This window comes from Oryza sativa, chromosome 4, assembly GCF_034140825.1.
Source record: "Oryza sativa Japonica Group chromosome 4, ASM3414082v1".
Classification (NCBI taxonomy): Eukaryota; Viridiplantae; Streptophyta; class Magnoliopsida; order Poales; family Poaceae; genus Oryza; species Oryza sativa.
In genome coordinates this window covers 26,428,698-26,446,795 of record NC_089038.1, presented here as the reverse complement: position 1 = coordinate 26,446,795, position 18,098 = coordinate 26,428,698, and the positions used below count along the sequence as shown (strand labels likewise).

The following is an 18,098-nucleotide window of genomic DNA, read 5'->3' as shown; positions in this document are numbered from 1 at the left end:
CATTGTTTTCCGAGAAAACCGCATTAGTATGCCAAGTATTTGCAATTCTCTACCCTAAATTTTAGATTGGATTCGATCATTTGACACAATGAGATACACTGATACAGGTAGTCCGTAGTCATTATTTGATACACTGAATTGTTGTACCGGTATTCATATTGACTATATAAAGCAAAGCTGCAAGCCATTGCTCTGCTCTGCTGTAGGCGATCTGAAGTGTACAAAACTACAAATTTCCTTGGGTGATTTCATGGTTTTTGAGGAGGTACTGGGAAGTACCATATCTACTAGTGTAAAAGTTGGAACAACTCAATATCAGTTGCCACTTGCCAGAAGGTACCTCTCTCAAGGACCTAAAAATTTGTCAATTTTCCTTCGTGCGCTGCTCAATCAGGACGACAGAAACCTGAAACAGTTTTGGTTAAATAAAGACGTCCAAATCGTGGTTGCTTACGCGTCCTTTTCGTTGCTGGATCTATAGCCCCCCTCCTAGAGGCTTCCGGCGTGTTGGATTTTCTCTAGATTATCTAACCTGATACAGTTCGTTCCGGAGCGTCAACCTTAGCCACTGTGACGACGGTGCCAAGTTGCCAGCTGCCGCGACGTCCCTTGCCATTCGCGACGGGGAACCGCATCGCTGCCGCTGGGAAGTTGCACCGCTCGCCATAGAGGGCCTCGCGCGCCCGTCTTCTCCAGGTTCGTCGGCGCCTTCCGGTTTCGTCTAGCACCGCGCGGTCGCGGAAGCGCAGGGTTGGATCGAGGTGAAGAGGAGGCGCGGGGGGCTATTCATTGTTCAGCATCCATGTTTGAGCTCGTGATATCGATCCCGGCGATCCTCCTGGTTCTCGTCATCGCGCTGGGGTGCTACCTGCTCGGCCGGAACCGTGGCCGCGCGGAGGCCGCATCGCCGCAGCAGTTTGCACCGCCCGCGCCGCCGCAGCAGTTCGCACCGCCCACCCCGCCCAAGTAGGCAAGTAACAGGGTGCGTCGTGTTGTTTTGGTTTGTTTCACACTGTTGAAACTTCCAATTTCTCCTTTGTTTGTACTACTTTAGTAGGAGGATTGTTCCTTTTTTTTTCCCCATGATTGTCAGTGGTGAATTGTGTTGAACTACTCGTTGTTTTGCCATAATCTTTCTGTTGAATCTTCCCCTATTTTTTTCCTTTTACAGATGAATGATGTCTTAGTGCAAACCGAATCAAAATCCAGACTTACATTTACTCATGTATACTGTCACTGAGCTACTTCGTTTAATTCTATACTCCGTACGCACGCTATACGTTCCAGAAAGGTTTTTTTTTTAAAAAAAAAAACCTCTCCCCCACAGAATCAATGGGTGAAAGGTGATCACTGATCACACAAGAAAGCCATCGTCTTCTAGAGCGGAGCAACCGGCACTCCGGGAGTTGCATGTCTGCATCAGCCACCGACCTGCCATAGTGCCATGTCGTGTACTATGCATACTCTCACCCATTTAGAATATAGTAATCGAAAAATACATGAATAAAAAAAATATAGGAATTGAATGTCATAGCATATACAACTCTAACAAATTGAAAACACAGGAATTTGTCAAATAAACCGTTTGGATACTCCACACAGAAACTTCATATGAAAAACATTATTTAAGAATAGAGTTGAGAGGAGAGATGAAGAAAGATAGGGTATTGGACTTTCCAAAGGAAATCAAGACCATAAGGTTTGAGCTCTTTAAAGTCCACCAAAAAGTGAAGGAAATGATGCATTTCTATGGGAAATTTCTAGCCCAATCCTTCAAATCAAAGGGCCCAATATGAAAATTTTCTATGGGGTTTCAATTCTACAAACTTCCTATGAAAATCCCTTGTTCCAAAGGAGCGAAAATAGGATAAAGTCCAAAGGAGCAAAAATAGGGGGAAAAGGTCCACTTTATGTCCCTCATCTTGTTGTTGAGTTCTTAAAATATCCTTGAACCGCAAAACCGGCTACAACGTATTCCTCGTCCCTCAAAACCGGAATGAAAAAGGTTCCAAAAGCAGTTTGGACGATGGTTTCGGCTGACATGGTAGCTACATGTCTAGTTTAACTTGGTTCTCATCCCATGGACGTTGTACCCATATCGTCAGGAGGTTGTGATAGCGTAGGAGCTCCCAGGCGATGTCGCTTGATCTCCACCATCACCGCACCGAACCTCATCGCGTTAGGCATCAACCTCGCCACCGAGCGCCCTTGCTCTCTAGGGCACAGGAAGGGGGGGAGAGAGAGAGAGAGAGAGAGAGTTGGGTGGAAGAAGGCGCGAGGCCGGCGGCCTCCTCCCTCTCCGTCCGGCTCGCTGGCCTCCCTACCTCCCTTGTCGGCCTCCCCACCTCCTCTTTTTCCACCTTGCTCGTTGGCCTCCTCCCTCTCCGCCTCCATTCAACAGCTGCCTTAGTCTTGATCCCAATGAAGAGAGGAGATAGGAGTAGAGAGGGTGAGCTGGAGAAAGTAGGACCTACTGACATATGGGTCATATTCTTTTAATCTTTTTGATTGACTGGCATATAGGTCTCCATATATTTAATTTCAATTCTGCAAATTTTAATTTTACTCAATGCCACGTCAACTCCACGCAGACGTCTCGTCAACCACAACTAGAGACAATACTGTCGAGTGACCTCGTGTACATTAGTTTTGTAAGTTAGGAGATGTGTTGTATCTGGTTTTGTGGTTCAGGGATGTTTTTGAAATTCAGTAAACAAGAAGGGAGACCTAAAGTGGACTCTTTTCGCAAAAATATAACAGTGTCCCTGGTTTAGTTTAAAGGAATAAGTTCACCGGAGGTCCCACAACTTAACAGCGAGATTTTTTGAGGTCCCTTAATCACAAAACCAGAAATGTGTACCCCTAAACTCACTCAAACCGTTCACCGGAGGTCCCTCGGCAGTATTTTTGCCCGGTTTTACTGACGTGGCATCCTAGTCAACAAAAAAAATTTTAAAAAACACGTGGGGCCCACATGTCAACTGCACATAGCAGCGGAAGGCGCAAGCGCGGTGGCGGGCCGAGCAGTAGAGCGCGAGCAGGCCGCGGACAGAGTAGCAGAGCGCGAGCGCGGCTGCGGAGCGGCGACCAGCGAGTTTAGGAGGGAAGGGGAGGCGGCCGGTGACCAAGAAACAATCTCTTCCTCTGCCTCTTCCCCTTCTCCCGCCGGTGGTGCCTCTCCTAGCATCGTCGGCCACCCGCGGGGGCACGGCGGTGGTGGCGGCCGAGCACGGGGGAGCTCCTCGTCCCATCCACTGTCTTCCGCTTCGCCTAGCTCGCCCTCCGCTGCTTTGCCCACCGCCGTGCTCGCCCGCCGCCGCTCCTCTGCCGCGCTCGCCTTCCGCTGCACCCCCCGCATCCGCGCTCCTCCGCTTCACGTAATGGCATATATACATGCGAGTGTGCTCAGCCATATACACATGCTTGGCTAATATATACGTCTGCATGTTATCGGGCGGCAAACCAACAAGAAGCTAGCTAGGCTATAGCTGGTCGTCTCCATGCATGCATATATATGCTCGTACGAAGACGCATGTACATGCGGCCGTCTGTACCCGGCGTATATGCGTATGAGCTACGACGTCAAGTGCTACCGCGACGCCGGCGAAGACGACGAGGGTCACCGCGCCCGCGCCGACCACCGTCCACGATGCCGATGGCACGCCGAGCGTGGACACGCTCCTGCTACAGCTGCACGAGCTGGGCGTCCGGGAGGACCATGGGATCAGGCCGGCGACGCTGCCGCCACCACCACTGCCGCTGCCGCGGCACAGGAGGAGCGCGAGCGACTGGGGTGCATCGTCAGCCGGCACTTCGAGCCACCTATGCACGGCCACTGCGACGCCTGGCCGATGCCGCCGAACGGCCGCACCGTGTAGCCTCGCCCACGGCGACGACGACAGTGGAGAGCCGATGACGACGGCGGACACGGCGCGCGGCTGCTCCGCCCGTAGCCTCCGCTCCGTCGCCGGGCTCGCCCGCCGTCCGCTCCGCCCACAGCCTGCCACCGCTCTGCTGCCGCGCTCGCCGGCCGCCCGCATTTGCGCTCGGCCATCGCGGCTGCGCCCGCCGCCAGCCTGAAGGAGAAGAGAGAGGACAGAAGCGAAAAGAGAAGAGAAGGAGAAGAAAAGAGAAAAAGATGTGCAACTAACATGTGGGCCCCACATACTTTTTAAAATTTTTTTGCTTACTAGGATACCACGTCAGCAAAACGGGGCAAAAATACTGCCAAGGGACCTCCGGTGAACGGTTTGAGTAAGTTTAGGGGTAGACATTTCTGGTTTTGTGGTTAAGGGACCTAAAAAATCTCGCTGTTAAGTTGAGGGATCTCCGGTGAACTTATTCCTAGTTTAAATGGACCGGCCTTGTGTACAACCCATTAGTACTTTACCGGCCTAATAAAGAACTCCTTTTGGGCCTTGGAAAACCGATGGTTGCCCAGGTCGGCCTGTGCTGTAGTACGGTGCTTCACACTCGCAAATGGACACCCAAACGGCCACACTGGCACATTGCTTGGGCTGATTTTTTTAATGTTTACTAGAAAAATACCCGTGCGTTGCAACGGGTGAATACTATTTTAGTCTTATTATTGTTGTACGGTTTAGCTAAGGTGAATTCACCGTAAGAATTCACTTGGATATTCTTTTTACAAAATCATGAGCCACAATTAGGGGTCCGATCGTCTCAAGTTAGCATGCAAGTTTTTTAAAAAAGATTTTTTATACGACTCCTTCTGTATTTCTAAAAACAAACAAAATTAAAAACCGACTCTAACACGGATCTATATTTCCTAAAGAAATTGAACTTAAAAACCGATTCAAACACGGATGACGTACCAAAAGTATTGGCAAAAGATTTATTTTTAAAAGATTTAAAAAATAAATTCTCATATCAAAGTTTGAAATATACTTCTCGCGCCCTTTTGCAGGGCTTGGACATATAAATCGCTCTACATTAAGGTAATATATATGATGTGACATCTTGTGGAAGTTGGAAGGTGCGCCATAATAATTTTGCAGGCGGCCCAAGAGGATAAATTGACCTAAGAAATGACGCTTTATCACTCGAAGGTCGTCACCTGCAAAATTTCTATGGTACGTCCCATGCATCACCAAACTTTGCACCGTGTTAATTTTGTAGACGGTCCCCCTCCCAGCGATAAATCACACTATCTCCGGGAAGGGGCTGTCTACAAAATTGTCATTGCACACTCCTTTAGCGAGGCGCCACGTTATATAGATTGCTCTATAACTCTACTATAGGACGATTTATATGGCACGTCCTATGGTAGGGCGGGAGGAGTATATTTTTGCAAAACGTCGAAACAGTAATTTATTTTTAAATATTTTAAATAAAAAAATCGTGCTGAATTTGGCACGCAGCAGAGGCAAGGGCTTGGTGGTGCTGTGCTGCGTCTGCGTCGTGTGGGCGTGTAGCGCGCGCGCAAAGCGTGAACATCGCCGTGCACGCGTCCCGGCCGGGCTGGTCGCTAGCAGCGCAGCTACCCGTTGCCCGTTGGGGGGGATGTGTGTTTGGTGGAATGCGTGGATCCGCGGCGTGCCAAGCCAGCTCAAACCCCCACCCGCCCATGTCCGCCACTCGCTACCACCTACCGATCTTTACTACCTACCGACCTCCGCATCGATGCGGTTCTGTGGTAGAGGCAGCGATCGACGCAGCCGTGGCCGCGTCGCCCCGGCCTAGCTCTAGTTACGTGCTTGCAGAGTTGCAGTTGCCGCCCGGCACAGCGGAAGTGTCAAGTTATCCACGCTGGATACTCTCGTAGTTGCAAAATCGCATATGGGCCACGCAGGCACACGCCTTGTTCATCAACGGTGTCGAGATCAGGCTAGCTAAGCAGAGCAGGGAAGGCGCCGTCGTGGAGATACCGAGAATGTGACCTCTGTTCAACGACATGTATTGATGCGTGTGTTTATAGAGGTGAGCGTGCGTGCGTTATGAATATCTGCGTTGTACCGTGTAATTTTAAAAAAACATGTATTGACATTTTTAATTCAAAAATACGTTTCTTTAAAGAAAAGCACCTTGCGTCCAAAGAAACAGAACTAGGCAATAATGGTACTGTAGTCACCATCATTGTTTTTGGAGCAATGCTCCGGTGCTTTCTACTTGGAGTATTATACTACAGGTAAAATTAATCTCGACCGTTCATTTTAAAGGGTAGATTAGTAATCTCCTAATATATATTAGGGGCAATTTTGGCAGGATCTATTTTCTCTGTCTCGGTCGGTCTTGGCTTGATCGCATCAGGTCCGACGAAAAGCACTGCATCTCGCCCGACGCACGTTGCTTATCGCTACTCCTCCCGGCACGCCGTGGCGCGGTGCGGCGAAACCCTCAGGCGTCCCCTCCTCCCACCTCTCACCTGTCTATCCGTTCCTCCTCCTCTCCAGTATTCCACGTCGGCATCCTGGTTCGCCATCGTGGCCTTCTGTCCGCTGCGAGTGGCCTTCCGCGCGCGTCCGATTCCGCCGGAGCCCCTGCGCAAGACCTGAGATTCTTGGCAGCGCCCACTTTGGAGGATTCAATCCATTCCGCCGGCGGGTAGTGATCTCCATTCCGTGTTGCTCCGATTGTGTGGGCTGCGGCCACTTGGGAGGCAGCTGCGATACATTCTAGCGCCGTATCCCCGGTCCCCCTCCGTGCGTGCCCGAGTCTTGTGGCTTGCATCGGCGAGCACCTCCTCGACCGCGAGCACGGCATGAGATGCAGAATATGCAACAGTGTCGCTTGCTGCGTGTTGCCGTGGAAGGCGTCGCCGGCGAACCTGATAGACCGCAATGCTCAGAGGTTTCAGCACATCCGTGCTCGCGGCGGCGTCAGGACACTGGATCGGACGCTGAACGATGCATGTGGCATGCCCGATCTGCTAGCTCAGGATGGTGGCCGGCGACTGTCCGCACGCTCTCCTGCGGGCATGACTTCCACGAGGATTGCAACATCGCGAAGTGGCTCCGTGACAACAAGAAGGCCTGCCCAGTTCATTCTGCTTGTAATATTCAGTTGTATGGTGTGTCGAATACTTCATTGACTAATTGATGAGCTTTGAGATACTGATGTTTATTGGATCTTGTGACTGTCCCAATATATTCATTGTTCAGTAATGGTTTAAGTAAAAAAGAAAAGGTGAATAGTGATGGACTACTAGTAATGTCAATGTGTTGACCATGTCAGTGTGTTGTGCATTTTTTTTGTGTGCAACTGTGATGGGGTGAGATGAATCCAAGCAATTTGAACTGAAATATGTCATCCTGCTCCTGGATCAGTAAACAAGTTGTTTTGCTCCTGAAAGAGTGAGACTGAAAAAATCTGATAAACTGCTTAAATGAGATTTTTCACTATTAGAGTTTTGCCCATATGTAAATTGCATTTCAGTCAGAGCTGTAATTCAGGATTTGTTTTATATTTCATACCATCGAAACATCTAACTGCATTCTGTCATATTCTGGCGCTCTGAATCATCGCTACATGATTCCTTTCTTGTGCTCATATGGGGGTAGCTAAGCCCTCAATTGCCACTAAATTGATTTTTTTTCAGTCATAGGACAATGTCTACTAATGGGGGCTTAGAACATCTTGATTCACTCTTTGCTGCAAACTCCCTGGTCTACTGTCGTGTTTATGCAAAAGCATTTGCATTAGCTCCGCGGCAGCTTGTGAAGTCATGCACAGTCCCTATTCATGTAGCATCCAAACACCTCATTCCCAAGTCCCTTAGCCGCTCGTACGGTCGCCGGCGGCGACCAAATGCCACCGCCTCACTCGAGCTCCGCCACCGCACGTCGCCGGCTGCCATAGCTCATTTCTTGGCCAATCCGAGCCGTCCACCACATCCCCATACTACACTCGTTCATTCCCAGTTGCCCATTCCTCCTACCTCGCCGCCGTTCGCCGGAACCCGTTGAATTTCGTCCGCCGTCCAATTGCCCGGCGATCTCCTGTCTTGGTCAAAGCTACATGGCAGGACTAGTCGTCCGCCGTGGGCAAGGACCTTCAGCGGCTTGGCGAAGAGGAGAAGGGCCACCCTTGGTCGCTGGAGGGGGAGGAGATGTCGATCGCGCTGGAAATGATGGAGGCGGAGAGGGAGATGGACAAGCGACGAAGTCAACGATGGATGGGGTCAGGCGCTTGAGAATGGCGAAGGTTTAGAGTTACTGAATAATAATTTACGATAATACCCTTACATGAATTATTATCTATGGACAAATATACACCTCCACGTTTCTACTACCACTATGAGTGGTGGTAGTAGAATTAGATCTCAACCCTACGATTATATACGATCAACGGCTCGGATTATTTTCTACTATAAGTAGAAAGCACCGGAGTGAGGCTCTTGTTTTTGTGGAAGTTATAGTGTGACCACCCAATTAAGGTACGTAGATTCAGTGATGACGTGCTATACATTGTTTTGGAGGCTTTCACGTAGACCATTGTGATTTACAAGTGCTACATCTCCATGTCAATTTTCTGAAGAACAGAGGCGCAGATGAGAGGGTTGTCTGGTGCGGTTTAACACGAGTCCATGCAACACCTAACAGATGAACACATTTGATTACCTACCAAGCATTGTAGAGCTTTCTAGTTTTTCCAGCATTTTTCAAGGATTGTAGGCTGTAGCTACCAGAACTTGTATGAACATCCTTCCAAGTTTGAATGTTTTAATGTCTTCAAACTTTCTCTGGAAGTCCTAAGGTTGGTGCGTGTACCTCTTTTTCGCCGGACCGTTGGTGCGTACCTCTTGGCTGCCGCTATCCATTTTGTTTACCAAGAGAAACCAAACAAAGCTAGGAGATAAAACATACTATTGGTGAAAAATCATCTAAGAACAGAAGAAAACACAAGCTAATCAAATTCGATTGATTTTCCATAAATATTTGCCAAACGATAGGCCTTGTGATCTAGTACTCCTTCCATCTCACTAGCTAAGGCACGGTTAGACTCAACATAATTTTTAAAACTACTCTTTAATTTTAATTTTTTTATATACTACGATATTTATAGTAACAAAATCACAATCATCTGAAAGAAAAATTAAATGACAATCAACGATATTATTTTCATCAATAAAATTTAATTTATAATAAAATATTTAAAGAGTTCGAATTGTAAAATAGGTGCGCATCTTAGTGAACGGGACGAAGGGAGTACTAACTAATTACGAGATGGTGATTGACCTCTAAAGGGGGCAAGGACATAAAAACTTGAAAGTACTTCTGTTTTTAAAAGGATGGTGAAATATATATAGTCGAACATAACTTTAAATCATTAATAAATATTAAAATATTAGGATTTAAAATATGAAACTGAAGCTTAATTATATTAGTAATTTTGTCATAAATATTTTTTATATATTTTATACATGTATAGTTTTAAAAATAATGACTCTGCACAAATTCAAAACGACGTGTTAAAAAAAGATGTGAGCAGGAGCGTAGGACGCTCTTCGAGTCAACACTTGAAGGCCTTTTACGACCAAAGACGAAAGCGTTGGTGGCCGTTTCCCTGCTTAGGCCGCCGCTGATCGTTGAACTCCTCCATTACTATTGAACGTGTCTCACCAACCCAACACATGAAATGTTCTTTTTTTCGAGGATACCGAAAATGGTTATGTTTCGGCCAATTGAGGAGTTAATTTGTCTTTATCATTTTGGTTACTGTCCATGATTTGACCAATGTACGTAAGGTCAACGGTAAAAAAATTGACCCAGAGAGGCCCAGAGGGGGAAAGCATGCTGAAGAGTAATTTGCAAATCACAGCTGAAAACGGGAGAAACATCAGATAAGTCGATTACATTTGCTCTGTCACAGGCTCACAGCTTTCCTCGAAAAATTTTTTCTCTGTCGCAGCTCACACAGCTGCAGACAAGTGTGAGCGTCTTTTTGGCAAAAAAGGAGAGGATGATTTGACTACAGTTCTCAGCTTGATATAACATGGTTACCAACACGACTACACGAAGCAACCAATGTCAAAATTGTCAATATGTTCCTACAGTTTGCATGCAAGCTTCAGAAAATTGGGATGAAATGGTTGGTTCCAGTTGATTTCCACCCTTTCAAATTTCGTTGGCAGGATCTATCTTTTCTCCCCTTATTATGTGGTATGACATTTAAATGCTTGTCATTTTTTGAAAATCTTAATGCCCGTTTATTTTGTAAATGCCCTACAAATTTTGCGGTATACATGTTACTGTCAACATTTTGATGGGCACACGGACGTAAATTACGCCTGAATTAACCGGAACATTGCCACTGGTTCGAGAGAAATTGCATGCATGTACTAATCCTAAGAGGTAGTACAGCCTTTTCAATCAGTGCTAACTAAAGTTGAAGGACTTTCGATAGAAAATCTAGAACACCAAATGCCATAAGCACTTCCACGAAATCTCCCTCCTTTTTTTCCTCGTACGGTGACCCATTTGATCCTAGTGTCGTACGCATGCAGTTGCACATTTGCAATGACATTGTTGCCACCACAGTCCACAGGTCAACTTGAAATCTTTTTCGAGAGACCGCAACTCAGCAAAAGTATGTACTCGTAAGCACATGACTCTGACCTGGGCGAAAACACGCTCTGCGGCATTCCAGACTTGGACGATTCAGACATGTCTGACGACTTGACCACTCTAGCATCTAGCCTAGTCAACTAACACAATGGAAAACTTCACTCCAACTGCTTTTAGAATTAGGGAGAAATGGAGTTGTAATTTCTCTCGCATTTTCGGTGCCATCGCGTGCAGAGGAAAAATATGCGATTCAACACTCAAGCACTCACTGACAAGAAACAAGTATGCATATAGTCGCATATTCATTCAGAAGGAAGAGGGAAAGATGACTTTGCAAATGTGCATGCCAAGTGGGCGAGGTCGACTGCAAGTCCAAGATGGAAAATAAAATGACGAACAGAAACCACTGGAAGTTATGATGCAGTTTCAGACTCAGTTCGTCCACAACGTACACTTAAAAAATCTTCGTAATAGCAAACAGCGCAATTGTAGACTGTTCAATGAAAAGAGAGAACAACGTCACCTAGTTTTTCACAAGGCTTCCCAAACCGCTAAACGGTGCATTTATTTGCAAAAATTTTCTACAATAAAGTTATTTAAAAAATCATTTTAATATATTTTTCAAGTTTATTTTAGATAATACTTAATTAATCACGTGTTAATGTGTGCTTTGATTTACGTGCCTGAGAGGAGGTGTTCCTAACCCCACCCGTAAGATCTATACTAATCCTATCTTGCTATAAAGTTATCCCCCACTAACTTCTTAAGTTTAACATGCAAAGATACCACATCATCATCCACTAACAAGATGCCACGTCATCATCCACTAACAATAATCACATTTAAACATCATGCAAACATACTATATCTTTATAGTTTTTATAATTTAAGAGCTTTTCAAATACAAACATGTTAAATTATCATCCAACATAATTCACATAATGTTTTAATGTATATCCTTATTATGTTTTATGATATCCTATATACTTATATGGTTCATCCTCACTTAGTGCTTAAATAATTAATCTATGGTATAAATTATCTTTCTCCTTTTTTTCTCTAATTAAGTCATATCACATCGATTGTTTTTAGCCTTTAGATGATTAATCTACAGTCCAAACTATCTCCCTACTTTTCTTCTTTCATAAAGTGATACCACCTTACTTTTTACGTTTGAATCACCATTCTACATACTATTTAAATTTAAATTATCATAAACCACATTAATTTACTTAATCTGATGTTATCTAGCTATCTTACACGTTATTTTTTTATTGTTATCATACTAAATTCCCGCAGCAATGTGCGGGGTTTCACCTAGTAGTACTCCCTCCGTCCCGTAATACAGGGGATTTTGGAGGGATTCCTAATTCTATGAATTTAGACAAAGTACTGGAATATATATCACATCCCTCCAAAGTCCCTTATATTTTGGGACGGAGGGAGTAGTGGCGATGAATTTACCACCACCCAAATAGCATACGAGACCCACAACATAGTGAGGCAAGACTTTCGCTATCTCCCAACCTCATAGGCCACAAACAGCTTAGTAGGTGCATAGAAACCGATAGCAAAAGTAGCATCACGATAATATATCTTATCTATCTATTATAATATTAAAACAGTCTTGAAAGGATGCACCACATTCATTGTGGAGGCTATAAATTCCCACATTAATCAGAGAAAAAGAAAAGAAGAATCCAAATAGAAATACAATCTAAAAATAGCTGAAATTCGGAATTAAAAATATGCAATATTAAAAGAGGAGTCCATATAGGAACCCAATACGTGATTAATTAAAATTCAGAATAAAAATAAAATAAATCTCAAAATTAGAAAAAGAAAAGGAAGAGTTCGAGTGGGAATACAATTTAAAAATAACTGAAATTCGGAATTAAAAATAAGGAATATTGAAATAAGAGTCCATACAACAATCCAATATGAGATTAATTAAAACTTTGAATAAAAAATAAAAAAAAGAAGAGTTCAAGTAGAAATACAATTTAAAATTAACTTAAATTCGGAATTAAATATAAGCAATATTGGAATAAGAGTACATATAAGAATCCAATAATAGATTAATTAAAATTCGGAATAAAAAATAAAAAAAAGATCCAAAATTAGGCAAATTAAAAAGAGAGTTAAAATATGTACAATTTTGAAACAACTGAAATTGAAAATAAAAAATAAAAATATCAAAAGAACACAATACGAAAAATAAAATAAATTCTGAAATCAGAAAAAGAAAAATAAGATCTCACTAGAAATACCATTTATAAATAACTAAAATTGGTGATAAAAAAATAAGACTATTGAAAGAAAAGACCATCTAAAACACATGACGAGATTAATTAAGTAACATGGCTAGAGAGAAGCAGAGTGGTGGTGGTTGATAATCAGATAAAATCCTAATGACGATTAAAAGGAAGGACGGCGGGCAGGTCGTGAAGCAATCGGTTAATGCGGTTGGCGGGGACTTCTAGAAAGTAAAAAAAAATAAATCCCAATGATAATCATATTTAATTTTTAAAATCTCAATGGCAATAAAAATGAGAGGCAGCAGGCGGGTCGTATAGGAGTACAATGACAGAGCCGCCGATGGTTGGTGGGTCTTCTAGAAAGTAAAAAATGAATTCCAATGATAGTTATGTTTGATTTTTACAATCCCAATGACAATAAAGAGTATGCGGCGGACGAGTCGTAGAGGAGTATAGTGGCAGTGTTTGACGGGTTTTCTAAAAATTATAAAAAACATGAAACCCAACGAGACAATAAACTCTAAAAACTATAAGGTTCAAATTTTAAAGGTTCGGGCTTCTAAAAAATAAAAAAATAAACCCTAATGATAATCATATTTGATTTTTAAAATCTCAATGACAATAAAGAAGGGCGGCAGCGGGCGGGCCGTAGAGGAGTACAGTGGCAAAGCAACTGACGGTTTGGCAGGACTTCTAGAAAGTAAAAAATGAACCCGAATGATAATTATGTTCGATTTTTAAAATCCCAATGATAATAAATAGAAAAGACAATTGACGGGGCATAGAGGAGTATAATGACAGCGTTTGACGGGACTTATAGAAATTATAAAAACGAAACCCAACGAGACACTAAACTCTAAAAACTATAAGATCCTATTTTTAAAGGTTTCAAGGAGAATGAATAGAAATAGTGGTAGATTGAGCAAGCAAATAAAAAATGATATGAGAAAAGTAAGACGTAGCAGCTGGTGTGACTTTAAAAACCATATAATTAGAAATATGGAGATGATAAGGTTTGGTCTTTCAAAGTCTTAAGACAACGAAATAGCTATTTAATAAATTTTAAGCAAAATCATACTTAAAAAATATATAATTTTGTTTGTGTACTAGCCGCGCAGTTGCGCGGGCCACCAGCTAGTTGAGAGTATAATTAACTTTTTTTCTTTAAAATATACACAATAAACTATATTTTTTAAAAGATTTTCTGTCGCACAGACATTATACTAGTTCTGAGAAAAAACTGTCTATATTTTCTCAGTCAAGTCAGGTGTGTATTGCGCAGAACGAAAGCTCGGAGAGAATACTAGCACTTGGTATGAACCATTAGGACTTGCTAAAGACAGATGAAAGGGTTATGCCAACACCAGTTTTTGTCGGGGGACTGGTGACCGCGCAATTGGATTGGTACCTCTCTTGTGCCGTAGTTTCCCCCCTCATGCACCCCCAAAACCCCAGAAAAATTTTGTTGTTTGTACACAGACCGCTTGACCATCAGCCCATCACCTACGTGCGGAGAACCAATGACCTATGGAATATGTAACTAGAACACAAAACCTAAACAAACGTGTTGCACGAAGTAGAAAGCGATAGAGAAAGATAAGCCGGGGGACCAAGGAAATGATATCTGGATATGAGTTCACAGCCCTTCCAGATAAACGGACGCCCGGACGAAACGAAAGACGACGAGTCGAGGACCGTCAGCAGCCGCAGAAACGGCGAGAGACGCCCCCAAGCCAAACGTGGCTTCGTGGCGTGACGACGCGAGGTGTTTCACGCCCCGTATCCCCCCGCGCCGCCGCTGCCGCGTGCAACTCTCTCTCTCTTCCCCCGCATGCACTCCCGCCACTGCCGCCCGCATCGCCCGCTCCGCTCCCCCGAGCCCAACCGCCACAGGGCACGCCACGACCACCACGAAACCTCTACGTAGCCACACGCCCACCCGGCCCGTAGTTGCGCTCCCAAACTCGCTCGCGCCGGCACACCAATCCCGTGGTCAACCCAACCGGCCACACCGAACCCACACTCCCCACTCCCACCCATCCTGCGCCTCCTATTTAAACTCCCCACAACTCCCTCCATTCCCCTCCAAGAGCAAAGCCACTGCAGCTTCCATATCCCCGGCTCTTCCGCACACACAACTCCTCCACCTCCATCGGGAGCAAACCGCTCGAGCAACCACCACTCGTTACAGCTACACATCGATCTCCCCTCTGCTTCGCCGTTCCGATGGAGTGCGAGAACGGGCACGTCGCCGCCGCCGCCAACGGCAGCAGCCTGTGCGTGGCTAAGCCGCGTGCCGACCCGCTCAACTGGGGGAAGGCGGCGGAGGAGCTGTCCGGGAGCCATCTGGACGCGGTGAAGCGCATGGTGGAGGAGTACCGCAGGCCCGTGGTGACGATCGAGGGCGCCAGCCTGACCATCGCGCAGGTCGCGGCGGTGGCCTCCGCCGGCGCCGCCAGGGTGGAGCTCGACGAGTCCGCCCGCGGCCGCGTCAAGGCCAGCAGCGACTGGGTCATGAACAGCATGATGAACGGCACCGACAGCTACGGCGTCACCACCGGCTTCGGCGCCACCTCCCACCGGAGGACCAAGGAGGGCGGCGCGCTCCAGCGAGAGCTTATCCGGTAAGAAGCCGCAAGAGTTTGCTGTTCGTCTGGTGAGAGCTTGTGTGGATCAGAGGCCTAACGTGTGTTCCTGTAATGGTTGCCATGACAGGTTTCTTAATGCCGGGGCGTTCGGCAACGGCGACGACGGCCACGTGCTGCCGGCCGCGGCGACGCGGGCAGCCATGCTCGTCCGCATCAACACTCTGCTCCAGGGGTACTCTGGCATCCGGTTCGAGATCCTCGAGACGATCGCCACGCTGCTTAACGCCAACGTGACGCCGTGCTTGCCGCTCCGGGGCACGATCACCGCGTCCGGCGACCTCGTCCCGCTCTCCTACATCGCGGGACTCGTCACCGGCCGACCAAACTCTGTGGCGGTGACGCCCGATGGCAGGAAGGTGGATGCCGCGGAGGCGTTCAAGATCGCCGGCATCCAGCACGGCTTCTTCGAGCTCCAGCCCAAGGAAGGCCTCGCCATGGTGAACGGCACGGCCGTCGGCTCCGGGCTCGCCTCGATGGTGCTCTTTGAGGCGAACGTCCTTGGCGTGCTCGCGGAGGTCCTCTCCGCGGTGTTCTGCGAGGTCATGAACGGCAAGCCGGAGTACACCGACCACCTGACGCACAAGCTTAAGCACCACCCGGGACAGATTGAGGCAGCCGCCATTATGGAGCACATCTTGGAGGGGAGCTCCTACATGATGCTGGCGAAGAAGCTCGGCGAGCTCGACCCGCTGATGAAGCCCAAGCAAGACAGGTACGCGCTCCGCACGTCGCCGCAATGGCTCGGCCCCCAGATTGAGGTCATCCGTGCCGCCACCAAGTCGATCGAGCGCGAGATCAACTCCGTCAACGACAACCCGCTCATTGACGTCTCCCGTGGCAAGGCGCTCCACGGCGGCAACTTCCAGGGCACACCCATCGGCGTGTCCATGGACAACACCAGGCTCGCCATTGCCGCGATCGGTAAGCTCATGTTCGCGCAGTTCTCTGAGCTCGTGAACGATTTCTACAACAACGGCCTGCCGTCCAACCTGTCCGGTGGGCGCAACCCGAGCTTGGACTACGGCTTCAAGGGTGCCGAGATCGCCATGGCATCGTACTGCTCTGAGCTCCAGTTCTTGGCCAACCCTGTGACCAACCATGTCCAGAGCGCGGAGCAGCACAACCAAGACGTCAACTCTCTCGGCCTCATCTCGTCCAGGAAGACGGCCGAGGCCATCGACGTGCTCAAGCTCATGTCCTCGACGTTCTTGATCGCGCTATGCCAGGCCATCGACCTGCGCCACCTCGAAGAGAACGTCAGGAGCGCCGTCAAGGGCTGCGTGACGACGGTGGCGAGGAAGACCCTGAGCACCAGCGCCACCGGCGACCTCCACAAGGCCCGGTTCTGCGAGAAGGACCTGCTCCAGGCGATCGACCGCGAGGCCGTGTTCGCGTACGCGGACGACCCCTGCAGCGCCAACTACCCGCTGATGCAGAAGATGCGCGCCGTCCTCATCGAGCACGCGCTGGCCAACGGCGAGGCGGAGCGCAACGTCGACACCTCGGTGTTCGCCAAGGTCGCGACGTTCGAGGAGGAGCTCCGCGTGGCGCTGCCCAGGGAGGTGGAGGCTGCCCGTGCGGCCGTGGAGAACGGCACCGCCGCAAAGGCGAACAGGATCACCGAGTGCAGGTCGTACCCGCTCTACCGGTTCGTCCGCGAGGAGCTCGGGACAGAGTACTTGACCGGGGAGAAGACGCGGTCGCCCGGCGAGGAGGTGAACAAGGTGTTCGTCGCCATGAACCAGGGCAAGCACATCGACGCACTGCTCGAGTGCCTCAAGGAGTGGAACGGCGAGCCTCTGCCCATCTGCTGATTGCTGAACAGAGGACCGACGAGAAGATAGCAAAATATTAGCGTGTTTCAGAAATTCAGAAGTTCACAGATGTGCTTAGCTGATGCTGTAATAAGTATGCCTTTTCTTTCATTTTTTTTTAAGTTCTTGTTTGCAACGTTCTTTGGAAGTTACGATGCCATAGCCAAATTTAGCAATTTGCATAGAGGCAGGCAGCTACTAAAACTGCTGTTGATGTAAGTTAAAGGGTGTAATTTGTGATACTTTTCCATGGTCAATTCGTGAGAGAACTCCAAACAGTCAGAAGAAGTTCATCTGTTACTGTCAGAGTGTCATGCCATTTGGTTTATGAACATGATTATACTAAAATAGGACGCAGTTTATAAACGTTATCGATGGTGTCTTCCTGATTCTATCAGGTATCAGAGTGGTACATACGATTATCTGAATTCTATCTTCCATCTAATTTTCATGTATCAGTATACTGTTTATTAGCTTCCATATGGAGTTCTGTAGAAGCACAACAGAGATGTTTTCTTACTAAATCGATGCTGCCACTCCCAAGGGAACATGACAAACGAATGATGATGAACGAAATAGCGCCAAGATTGATTTGTTATGGGAGATACCAGTTACATGTCTATATGCAGTATTCATCAATTCATGCACGTGAGATCCTGTACACGTCTGAAAGCCACTGTCTTTTTCTACTAGTGAGCAGGTAGCAGGTTAAGTTCAGTTGCTCCACTCAGCTGAACAGATAGTGTTGTTTGCTTGAGGTGTCACACTTATGCATATACTACTGTTTTATCAGAAACTCGGCACATACCTGCACCGTACCGCTAACATTCAATTTCTCCACGGCAGCGAGAC

The 18,098-nt window shown here is 46.9% G+C and overlaps 1 protein-coding gene across 1 annotated transcript; it reads left to right on the top strand.

Moving 5' to 3' along the window:
• Nucleotides 1-14,871: 14,871 nt before the first annotated feature.
• Nucleotides 14,872-17,546, top strand: LOC4336415 (phenylalanine ammonia-lyase). The gene is made up of 2 exons (XM_015778263.3): nucleotides 14,872-15,408; nucleotides 15,500-17,546. Exons 1-2 carry the CDS (start codon nucleotides 15,011-15,013, stop codon nucleotides 17,244-17,246), a joined length of 2,145 nt encoding a protein of 714 aa, XP_015633749.1. The 5' UTR covers nucleotides 14,872-15,010; the 3' UTR covers nucleotides 17,247-17,546.
• Nucleotides 17,547-18,098: the final 552 nt, after the last annotated feature.